Source organism: Denticeps clupeoides, chromosome 6, assembly GCF_900700375.1.
Source record: "Denticeps clupeoides chromosome 6, fDenClu1.1, whole genome shotgun sequence".
Taxonomy (NCBI): domain Eukaryota; kingdom Metazoa; phylum Chordata; class Actinopteri; order Clupeiformes; family Denticipitidae; genus Denticeps; species Denticeps clupeoides.
Window position 1 is genome coordinate 20,813,622 of NC_041712.1, and position 12,174 is coordinate 20,825,795.

Here is a 12,174-nt window from a genome sequence, read left to right on the forward strand (position 1 = left end):
CAGTGAAAAGCCCACATAGATCACCTCTGGAAACCCTGGCAGGAAAGCTCACCCCCCCCACCTTGAACAATACAAACTTAAGCCCTTCGAGTCTGTGGAATACTCATGCACATTTCCACAAACCCACCCTATCCCCTGTAGTCCAACTCCTCGTTTCATAGATTAGCGCTGTCTCAGCCACGTTCCGACCATTCCAGAGGGGATTCCTATTTATCATCGCAGAACTGGCTGTTATTCTGATTCTTCCAGTGTGACCTGGTATGTGTGTAGCATCTGATAATACCGCTGGAGCACGTCTATACTGACATACCGGGACTGGGGTCTCGATCTGTCTTACACATACATACACGCACTTGTTTGCAGCTTTGCTTCATTTTCCACCCGACTTCACATGATATTTTGTCTTGTGAGCATTGCCACACCTCAGTTGTGTGCACCACATCTATAGGCAATTGGCATGCTTCTAGTTGCTCTTTAACTAAAGTGCTATTGTAATGGCAGTAAGAAAATGGTTTCCACAAATGCATGACGCCAGAAGCACTACCACAAACAATACAAAGTCATGCTTAATTTCAGGTGCTGTCTACTCAAATGGACTTCTGATGGACCATTGTGGAGCTTCTGTTCTGTTAGGGGGCAGTGGTGGCCTAGTGGTTAAGGAAGCGGCCCTGAAATCGGAAGGTGACACTGAGGTGCCACTGAGCAAAAGCACCGTCCCCACACACTGCTCCCCGGGCGCCTGTCATGGCTGGCCACTGCTCACCAAGGGTGATGGGTTAAATGCAGAGGACAAATTTCACTGTGTGCACCATGTGCTGTGCTGCTGTGTATCACAAGTGACAATCACTTCCCTTTTTTTTGTTCTTCTGGTCAATCACCGAGAACGGTTGTAGTTGACATGCTTGCTACTTCAGCATCAAGTGGACCTAGTGGTAACCTACTGAGCTGCTGATCAGTTGATTATGTGAGATTTAAAATCGATCATAATTCTACCCTGATCACGTGGGCCGGATTGTACACAGGCGGGTAGAACCATGAAATAATTTACATCATGCAGGGTTTCACCAGGCGGCTAGACCGTGCTGTTGTCCTAAGCAGCTGCGCCTGGCGTCTCGGGGTCAGAGTTCGTCCTCAGCGACTGCTGCTTTGATGGGCTGTGTGAGAAGAGGGTCTTTCTTTCTTCGCCCCACCAGCTGTCTCTGCATGTGATTACAGGGCAGGATTCTGAGCTGGGGGCCGATTTGACAGCTGGAATCGGAGTCCTGCACGCTGTCAGATCCAACTGCCGGAGAGAGCCGGTTCCTCCCCTCCAGAGGTATTTGCTGGAAGCGGGACGGTGGCATTGACGCCTTTTCCCGCTAACGCTCTTTGTGCTCTTAAAGGCTGTGAGTGTGCAAGCCAAAGGTTGCACCTCTGATCTCTCACTGCCAAGTTTCCTGGAGCCACTGTGCTGCAGGGTGGAGCTGCAAGGGAAGAACGATGGGAAGGAAGCAGAGCTTCCCTTGAGGGACGCAAACCTGTTGGGGTGTGTTTCTGTTTCCGAATCAAAGCTTCTGAATAAAACGGAGAAAACATTTAAACAGTGGCGTGCTGTTCATTGAAACCGGGAAGAGCATGGAGAACGGATGGGAAGTTCTCCAAATCTTGAAGATATACTTGAACATGCTTATTGTCCTCCTCACATTCCCTGAAGACGATCCTTCACCCATCTCCAACCTCCACAGCTGCATCGTCATGTGTTGTCATTACAAACCATTTGATTTCACCCAATAATCCAATTTTCGCCATTAGAGCTGAGTAATGGACCTTCTTCCAATAAGAATTTGTCAACGCTGCGCCCTGGTTTCTTTGAGAAATGAACCAGAAGCTGCAATCTACTTGTCCCATTTCCTTTAATGCAGCTGTCACTAAAATCGAATATGACACCAGCTTCCTTAGAACTGTGTTGCTTTGGAAGCATGAGCTGATGTGTCGTTTCGACTCCGCTCATTAACTTCAGAGTGTAAAATAGGTCATGGTAAATATTGTTTTTCATGCGTGGAAAGTTTCATTTTGAACTCATCAAAAGGTTCTCAGGTTTGCAGGGTTCCTCTTATCACCCTGCTTTGCCTTGCCTGCCACGTTACGCTCCACTATTTATTCAATGAGTTCCAGATAATTGTGCCGTCACAGCTTCTTCTTCTAGATACTGCTCAACGTTTTCAGTTATGGGCTCTGGTTGGTTACAACACTAAAAGTCGTGGTTCTAGTCAAGATTTGGTGCCTCCATATTAGCTTCTGGCCCAGAGTTGATTTTTTTGGCTGGTTTAGGCTGCCTGGTAATTAATGTTTAAAACATGAACGAAGTGCCCCGACTCCTGATATCCGGTGGTGCAGCACGGTGGACTTGCTTGATCCGGCGTCGGTGTGGAGAGGCTCACCCCAGTGATGTGTTCCACTACCCTCGGGCTGCCCGCTGGCTCCATCCAGTCTCTGCTTAAACTCGCGTGGTGTTTCTGTAATATTCAGTGTGTGCGACCGACTTGTCAGTGGTTTGTCTCGTCAGGTGCACAGGTTCAGATGTTGTGCTGATGTTCTCGCACACTCGTTTATGGAACTCATTTACACAGTGTATAAATATAGTGTTGTACACTGTACGTTTGTAAAATTGCAATTTGTTAATGAATGAACACAGTTGTTACTATGTCAGCAATATCATTAATTTATCTTACCCATGATGCAACTGCTACTGTAAAATGGATGAACTCACACAAGGTGACATGTGCAGGGAAAAAGAGAATGGACGACGAGAGGCATAAAGAAAAGGGAGAATTGTCTTTGAACTTTTTCTGATTGCACAGACTTGTTAATGTGTCCCACACATGTGAAAAATATGGCCTCTCGTGTTTTATAAATGATTATTACGAATGCTGCAGTGTGTTCCATTGACTATGAATTAGACTTCACGGTCAGAAGTCAGATATAAATGAATAATTACTGTCAAAAATGAATAATGACAGCTGTCAGTTTCTCTTCTCATTTCGGCAAGCAGACACATAATAAGCGTTGCGACTCTGTTAGCCTAAAGGAAAATGATGTTTGGGTAAATAGGGAGAAGGGACATAGACAATAACAATCTCGACAGCCATCTTGCGGGTATTTTTTGTTGTGTACTGCTGCGCTTATACTGGTAATTTTATTGTGATCTGGTTGAATTTATTGCGCTTGATTCGTCCACATGGCCACAAATAGATTCTGTCGGACAGACTGTTTGAGCGAAAGACGATTGCATCACCAGTCTTCTCCATCCTGCGGTCAGATGTTTTAATGTATCTACAGGGTTAGATTTGTTCTGCAAAAGTTCATGTTTGGAGAAGCGGTCACGTTTTATCCAAGGAGAAGGTGACGTGCGGAGGAAAGTTTTAGTCTCCAACATCTGGAAAGACCCGAAAGTGCTCTTGCTAGCCAATGATATAATATCCGTCTGTTGTATTGTGACCGTACCACAGTGCGGCTCAGGGCTAACTGCAGTGTGTCAGCGCCCATTAGCTCATACGCTCTGCCCACTCAGACACAGGGATGTGAAAGGACGCAGTCATGCAGGAGCGGCGAATCTAACCTGAACACGGTTCTTTTCATTACTGTCACGCTAATCCAATCCTGCCGTGCAAAGCAGTTAACAAGGTGCCCTAATTTCATGTCGGCACCTCAGACTGCTCATCCAGAAAAAGACGCTTGTCCATGGTTTTCTAGCATGTGGTATTTGCAATAGTCCAGGGATTTCAATGATAGTGAGGGATTTCAATGATGGACATTTTAAAGCATTTATGTTTGTCGCTCTGGATCTGCCAAATGCTGTAAATTTAGATTAGCTCCGTAACAGTGGAGCAGATATAAGGGAAAAAAATCATTCTTAATTCCTGGCCCGACAGGGAGGAACAGGGAGGAAAATTGTCCCCTATTTGACGGCATTTAAACATGGTAGCCAAAATGCACCATTTAACAAAAGGAAGTCTGGGGGGGGGTCACATATTTTTTTATAGGTTAGGCTTTCAGCCTTGTTGGTGGTAGATTCAAATCTATTCATGTCACCATATGTGAGTATTTATTCATATATTATTGATTGTCCAAAAAACCAATACCCTAAGCAATGGATACTTCATCTCATGAGGCGTTTGGACTGTTTCCAGGCCAACCTGACTGCATCCATTTTAATGACCAAATTCCAGGGATTTCCTGTTTATTTTGGAGAAGGGAATGGATGTGAGATTGGAGGAGAGGAGGAAGTGTGGGGTTTGGGGGGTGGGGGTGTAGTTTGGGGGCTTTCCATTGCCATCAAGCGGGAAATTATTGTAATTATTTTATAGTCAACAAAAAAAGATGATTTTTAGTACAGATGTGGTGCAGCATTTGAGATTTGCAAGAAATATGTATCAGGGGAAGCGTTGGGTGCAATTCAATTTAAAAATGCTGACCATAAAACTGGGATAGATTGACCCATTTAAATTGCAAGTGGCTTTTTTTTTTTTTTTACTGCCGTTGAAATCAGATTTTCCTCTGAGTAAATAGTTAGTTATTTGTGAGCTCGAGTCCAGGTGTCATGGGCAGTCATTTGTCAGGAGGAGCTTTTTTCCGCTTTTTCCGGCAGTGGGAGTCCTGGAGGGGAGCTGGGAGCGCTGCTGGCGTCCTGGAGGGAAATGCCGGCGCAGCAGCGATGGGACTCAGGGACCTGAAGAATGTTAGAGAGGAGAAACTCAACACAGCCTGTGTTTTTAATATACAGTATACAGTATGTAGTGTGTGTCTGTGTATTAATACACTATAAGCACTTCACCATTGTTTCAGCAGGAATTTCACACATTCCTGCTTTTGAAATTCATATGCATTAGAAAGGGTTATTTTTTATTACAGATTTAATTTTTGTTTTTGCATTATTCATCAATATGATACATTTGTGATGTTGCAGACTCTTAACTTGTGTGTCTGTGTATTATGAAATCTGTATTTTAAATCTGTGCCAGTGAAAAGTCTGGGCCTTGTTCATTAGAGAAAGGTCAAATGATTATTTAGGATTTACATTAATCAATAGATAAAACAAGAAAGTAATCTTTGACAATGATTGCTCATGAGAAGTATTGATGGGTGTGGGTCCATCAATACTTCTCCAGATTGGTCTCTGTTAATCATCAGGCATCTCTGTCTGATAGAAGTAGTTACACAGAAACAACTGCCTTTATTGTTTTATCTCTTTATTCATTTAAGTCCTGAAAAAGCCTCCACTACAAAACAAGCCCCATGGTTAGTGCACAGCGCTGCGCTATTTTCCAGTTTGAAAATAGTGCCCACAGCAAGCACAGCACACGGTGCACACAACAAAATGTGTCCTCTGCATTTAACCCATCAGCTTTTGAGCAGTGGGCATGAAAGGTGCAGAGGTAGAAGTGTGTGGGGATAGTACCTAGCTCAAGGGTGGTTTGGTATTTGAACCTGCAACCTTTTGGTTGGGAGTCCATTTCCTTACTCACAAAGCCACCACTGCCCATATATAATATTTTTGTTAATAAACTGCCAAAAAATTAGTTACAGCATACTGTTCATTCATGTAATGGTGTACAGATTTTTGTATGGTTTTATTGGCTGTACTAAATTAATCATGCGCACGGTGCTGCACTTCACTTGGCTCAATTGCTCTGCATATTTAATAGCTGTGAATAAATTCAGCTTTCATTAGCTGATATTAACCCAAACTAATGAGTCTGAGGTAGCCTGCATCTGGAGCTTTGATGCTTTAATGGCCTTATCTGAGCCATTTCAGGTTAATTTGTATTACCTGAGCTGCACAATAAGCATCTGCTGGCCTCTCATGGTAAATGCATCAAGTAAAAATCAAAGTGGATCAAAACAATTTCGAGGAATTCAAATGTGTACATCACCAAAGGCCTAATTTAATACTCACCCACTGTGTTAATATACAGTTTCCTGTATTTATGAAAAATGATAGGGATGTATATCATGAGAACATGTATACCATGTATTTGTCATGTCCATGCGGGCATGACGCGGCAGGTGAACGGAGAGGAGGACGAAGAGTGACGAGAAGACGTGGAATGGAGGACGCTTTCACCTGACATCACGGAACAGGGGTTTAATGGTGAATCACATGACAGGGGAGACATCCGAGACGTAGACACTGGTGAACACGGAACATAACTTCAAAGACCTGACAGCGGACAGAAACGAACAGGGCAGCTTTATACAATTAACACAGGTGAAAACGATTAGGGAACATTACACAGGACAACAATGAAACTCCAGTCCGGATCCTGGACCGGAGTAACCCCCATTTCGGACCGGATCCTGACAGTATTTACTATACACTAATAACACAAACCTTGTTCATGTGAAATATCTTTTTGTTCTCTTCTCATAATTGGCAATCTCACTGCACAATCCCACTGGTCATCAGATGTGGACTGGTTGTTTTTCATGGACTTGTATTAAATATTCAGCAATAAAGCTGTTACCTTCGTTCATGCAACAACCCCCACAATTGTGCTTCCCTGATTAGCTGGTTCAGGTGCTAAATTTTGCCTGCGGTCACCAACTCTGTCCATGCTGCTTTGTGACCCATGTTCACAGTTGATTTCAAAATGCATATAATGGGTTTTTAAAATGCAAAACAACCCTGACAGGCCACCCCATTTCGCTGACTTCAAAGAAGAAATGTAATGGCTGAACAGCATGGTGCCATTTACATTTTTCAATGTTTTGCATTTACATTTTAAACTGACTTCATTATAAACTTAGTTATATTTAATGACATAGGAAATTGGAATTAAGCTGGAATTAAGTATTTGAATAATTTTTGATTAAGCATGACAGGATGTAATGCCTTTGTGTCTACACTCCCCCGTAGTGGTTATGATCATGTCTGGCTGAATACCAATGAAGGGATTTCACCTTTTTAATTGTCACAAAGCCTACACTGGTAGGGAACTGTACTTTCAGAATAACAGTAGCCAGCATTCATTTAAATGTATATCTGTCAATTATAGAGGCCCATGGAGGAGTGCGATCGTCGTGGGCAGCATATCGGCGCGAGAGAGCGTCAGCCTTGGTGTTTTTGGAGCCTTGTTATTAGGAGAGGGTGGAGATTCAGTCTAAGAGATTCAGTCTGCGGAGATTCAGAGGCTTCACCTCCAGGGGTTCTCGGTCCCCGACGTCATAGTTCTGTTCTGCAGGGATGAGATGACGGGAAAAGAAAGCACAGGGGTGCATTTCCTGGTCTGTGCTTGACCTGTGTGACAGCATGGCTCGCACACCCAGATTGGAGGCATCTACTTTGACCCTGAAGGGGATATGTGGGTCGTGGTGTACAAGGATTGGGTTTGTGGTGAAGCGCCGTTTCAGGGCTTTGAATGCGGTTTGGGCCTTGGGGTTTCAGGCGAGAGGGCTTTATCTGCAGCAGGGTGGTTATGGGCTTGGCGAGCTGGCTGTAGTTGCGCTATGGCCAAGGACATGGATGGTCGAATGATCCCACTGGCAATACATGACTGGATGTGTTTCTTCATGGCTTGGGTTTTTGGGGAGGGACAGCATGCAGCAGGTCAATCGACTGATCATATGGGGGGGTGGTGCGGCCGCTAGGTTGTGGGAACAAGATGGCATCCCGGTAGTTGCGGAGTCGCAGCGGTGGCAATGACGGATGGCCGAGTCCCTCCACGGAGCTGGAAATGGGGTGAGGAGTGCAACTGGGGCAAAAGTCAGGTCCGAAAGGTAATCCAGAAGGCAAAGTTGAGAAGAACAAAAAAGGTTGTAGCCAAAGGTAATCCAGATAACGCAAGAGAGCAAGGAAGGGATGGCTTAGCAGCATAAAGGGCCGAACCACATTAACGAGCAAGCGAAGAGCGAAGCTTCCACCAAACTTTTATACGGCGCATTGACCTTTGCCCTGTACTTCCAGGTTAGCGGGTTTGTGGTCTGCCGTGCGCCCTCTGCTGGCAGCATGACATTGCGTGAACCATGACAATATTTTTTAGATTTTTAAAAATGTTTTATATATATATATTTTTTTTTCTAAAGTTTCAAAATGACCTGCAGCCATTAGGGTCAAACTGTATTTGGTTTGGACAATAAGACAATCCAGCACACAATTAGACAGAATTAGTACAAGCAATTTTTTTTTAAATATTTTATTTCCTGAAAATGAATTACCGACTGGGCTGAGACAGCTGTGACAGATGTCCATAACAAAAAAATCACGTTTCCTGTCATGTACCTCTTTCAGACCAGCGCTATTGAAACTCTGCATAGTTTAATACGTTTTTTACATTTTTACATTCCGCTCTCCCAAACGTTTTGCTTTTGGTATGCTTCTTTGTTGAGTAGATTGGTGGAATTCATTCCCATGCTAATAAGGCGATGACCTTGGAGAACACCTGCTCATGTTCATCTGTGAGAGGGCAGCGCTTGACCCGATGTATGCTGTCAGCAGCTATATTTTTTTATAGAGATGGTATCAGGTCTCTTCAAATGGCTCTGCCTATAGAAAGCTTTGTCTGATCTCCCCATCTGTAAGCGGTTTTCCACATGCAGCTGTAACGGAATTGTGCAATTGTGTGTGTGGTTGTTTCTCTGCTAATGAATCATTCTGTATTTGTTCACAGAATTGGAGGCTAAGGAAGCCTGCGATTGGCTGCGAGCTGCAGGGTTTCCCCAGTATGTCCAGCTGTATGAAGGTAATCCTCCAGTAATGCTGTCACTGTCTATTTCATCCTCTGCCACTCTTGTCCTCTATCTCCTTCCCTTGCGTCTCCCAGGAGGTCTCCTAGGTATTCTGGTCCAGAGGCATCCTACAGCAACCTCTCCTGCCTGCCTCACACTCTTCTCTGTTCAGCTAGTCACTTCCGGAAAGCTGGTCTCTCATAGCAGCTTTGGGTGGGTTGGGATGTGGAGCGTAGAGCTGGTGGGTGTTGGCGTAAATCCCCGGGAATGCAGTGGTTTCAGAGTAACGTTTTTTTCCCATTGGTGGGCTTGGGTTAGGGGGTCCAGCTACCAGCAACAGCTGTTTGGAGTGACAACATATGTCCGCCTTGAAGGACATGCTGGGAATACTGAACCACATTTTCAGAGGAATTTACTACAATTGTGACTCTTGCAGGGTATCCGCAGATCCTTAAAAAGTGTTATATTGGATCTTCCAAAATGAAGGACTTAAAGACCTCATAAAAAACTACTAGTAATCCTTAAATCCAGAGTTTAAAGGTCTTAAAAATACTGCCGTTCTGTGAATGTAGGGCAGTGATCAACATCTTTGGAGCTAGACATGTAACTTTTGCATACACCGGCGGATGTGTTTTGAGAGTTCTCCTTATATTAAAAATGTCTCTGATATTACTGAATCAGCAATAGCCTAATGTTCCTACATTTATTTTTTTATTATTAATCAAAACCTCAAAAATAAGAAACCGACAATTTCTCAGATAATTTTGCAGGCTTGCTGCAGTACAGCTAATACGACTCTGTTAACATTGATGAAGGCAAAAACTTGCAGACTTTTAGAAGGAAAATTAATACTTTAAATAATATCCTATTACTTTTAATTAATATTGTATTTTAGAAGAGCATCTGGCCCTCACAATGCCTTCATAGAAAAACTCTGGTAGTTGATGACCCCGATGCAATTTCTTAAATTTGATGAAAGTGGCCTGAGCTCCGAGCCCCGAATTCCAGTCAGTATCTTCTAACTGGCATCTTCTGCCGGTTAATGGCTCTAGCTGCATGCAGGTGGAGGCAAAGAAGTTGCGATTGAGCGGCAAATCCCATTTCTTTTCCCATCGCACTGACAAGTGCAAAAGCCAGTGAGAGCTGCAGATGAATACTCGGCCGCGTTCGGGCTTAAACACAGAGAAAATTAGCTGGGGTGCTCTTATCCCTCTCTCTCTGGTGGTTTCCATTCATCAGCGAAGAACATAAAAAAATTGAGGGGAGCACTGCAACGACAATGTTGCCAATTGATTAGCAACTTCTAAAGAGCCACAAACACACCATCACGGCAGCGCCTTTGTCACTTTGCAGGCGAAACGGTAATCTTGACTTTGCAGAAGTCTCTTAACTCTTCAGCCCCCCAGGCTGCTATTCGCATTAGTGCTGTGAAGTGTGATATACAGCAATGGAATGTTTCATGAAAATATACATGTAATACAATGGTAGTAAGGCGTGGGCTGAAGGGTTTATCGAATTTTAATCGAAACTCTGATTTGAATTAAAGCAATTTAAAAATGTGATTATTTTTGCAACCCCCGTCGCTGCTCCATTGGTTAAAGACAGGGTTGCTGTGTGAAAATTTGCAGAGATACTGGGCTGCCCAGAGACAGTCAGTGAGCGAGAGACTGGAGCGTGATCATTCCGTCTCTCAAAGTCCTCTTCGTGGTTCTTTGTGGCAGCCCTTTGCGGCGGGGTGGTCCTACAGGTGTCATGACAATTAATCATCAAAATCAGAGTCAGAAAACTTTATTAATCCTGAAGGAAATTGCTTCTTTTTAATCATGTTTCTTTGATTTCCTGTGTGATAGACAATCTTCTTCACCAATCAGATGTGTCCCAAGTTAAAGCAACACCCACTTAAACACAAGCAAGGACACTCAGCTCACTACCTATACTGTAGTATAGTGCAGTATATATTTCACTGTACGGTTTTTAATACACATAGTATAGTGAATATTGAACCTCAAATCAAATCCTAATATATGTTAAATAATCACAATTAGACATTTTCTTTAAATTGCTCAACCTCAACAACACACTCATTTATGAACCAGAATACCACAAAGTCACATGTTCAAACCCCACTTAATATCATTGTGTCCCTGAGCAAGACACTTAACCCTGAGTGTCTCCAGGGGGACTGTCCCTGTAACTACTGATCGTAAGCTTCTCTGTAATGTAAATGGGTTAGAACATGTGACTTTGTGGTGTTCTGGTTCTTAGCTGGGTGTGTAACCCACTAGGCTATTACCACCCAACACACAGTATGTGGCTGTGTAGTTTGGATTCTCCTTTAGAGTGACCATGCAGACCCCTGGCCACCACTGTAATCTCCAGAACTGAATTGTGGACCAATGGAAAATGCTGGTCTGATCTGATGAATCAAGTTCTCGATTAGATCATGGATGTGTCTGTTTCAGGAGGATTTTACTTAGTATTTGGTATGTGACCTGCGGTGGCCTGGCATTGTGCCCTGTGTGAGTTGCCACCCTGTGCCCTATATGTGTTAATAAATGTTATTTTGATGGAATATACATTATAGACACAGTGTTTTCGCTGTATTTTGTGGTACATGTACAGGAGACCTTCTGAACCTTTATACCGGGGGTTATTTTTTCTGGTGTGCTGCTCAAGCTCCATCTGCAATGGGAAGGAGGCAGAAACAAAGGAGGGAAACGTGACGTCGGACCACTGTGAAGAGACGCTGGGATTTCTGTTCCAGATCCAGCGCACCTGGAGCTGGTGGCCATTCGCTGCTCGAGTCTTTTTAAAAACCCTTTAATTATGAAACATGTGTCCCGGGGGTTGCCAGGTTTCACTGCTAAACCTTTGACATTTTCTCTGGGATTGCGTGCCGCATGGGCAGCAGGGATCAGGTGATGACAGCTGGCTCTTTTGAGAGACCCTCACCTGCCAATCATTCTTGTACGTGGTGAGAGGTGTCTTGACTCTGAACTCGGGAGGACTGACCTCATCTTACGGCAAGAGTTTTGCATTTCAATCAAATGTTTAAATAAAGCAAGGACTCAAATGTTTTTACTAAAACCATATAAGGAAACCCCATATTAATTAAGAGTAATATTAAACAGATTTATTATAATGTGGTAAACTTTGACCTTTCTATTCAATGCATGCTTGACTTGCATTTTCATTGCACCAAGCTAGGAGACCGGAAAGTAATGTTTGTGCTTATTTTTACCTCTAGGTCCCGCCCCCCTTTCATGCAAGTGGGTTATTCTTAAGTGTTTCTCTTGAGTGTGATCTCTTTTATTTGGTGTATTCTGTGTAGTTCAGATTTTATAATTACCCCCACAAAACAGCAATTGGTGTCATCTTATGTTTTAGTGGTAAATTTTGCCAAATGTGCTTTAATTAGTCTTGAAAAAGGGGTCATATATATGTCTCATACGCAGGCCGGTATGGTATTAT

At 43.5% G+C, this 12,174-nt stretch overlaps 1 protein-coding gene across 3 annotated transcripts in view; it reads left to right on the plus strand.

The window, feature by feature from the left end:
* The window catches only part of stard8 (StAR related lipid transfer domain containing 8), a 42,872-nt gene that overhangs the window by 11,345 nt on the left and 19,353 nt on the right, over window positions 1-12,174 (plus strand). For all 3 annotated transcript variants that reach the window (XM_028983918.1, XM_028983916.1, XM_028983919.1), the window contains one exon: window positions 8,646-8,717. In XM_028983918.1, the coding sequence (XP_028839751.1) occupies window positions 8,646-8,717 (72 nt within the window). The remainder of the gene's footprint in view (window positions 1-8,645; window positions 8,718-12,174) is intronic.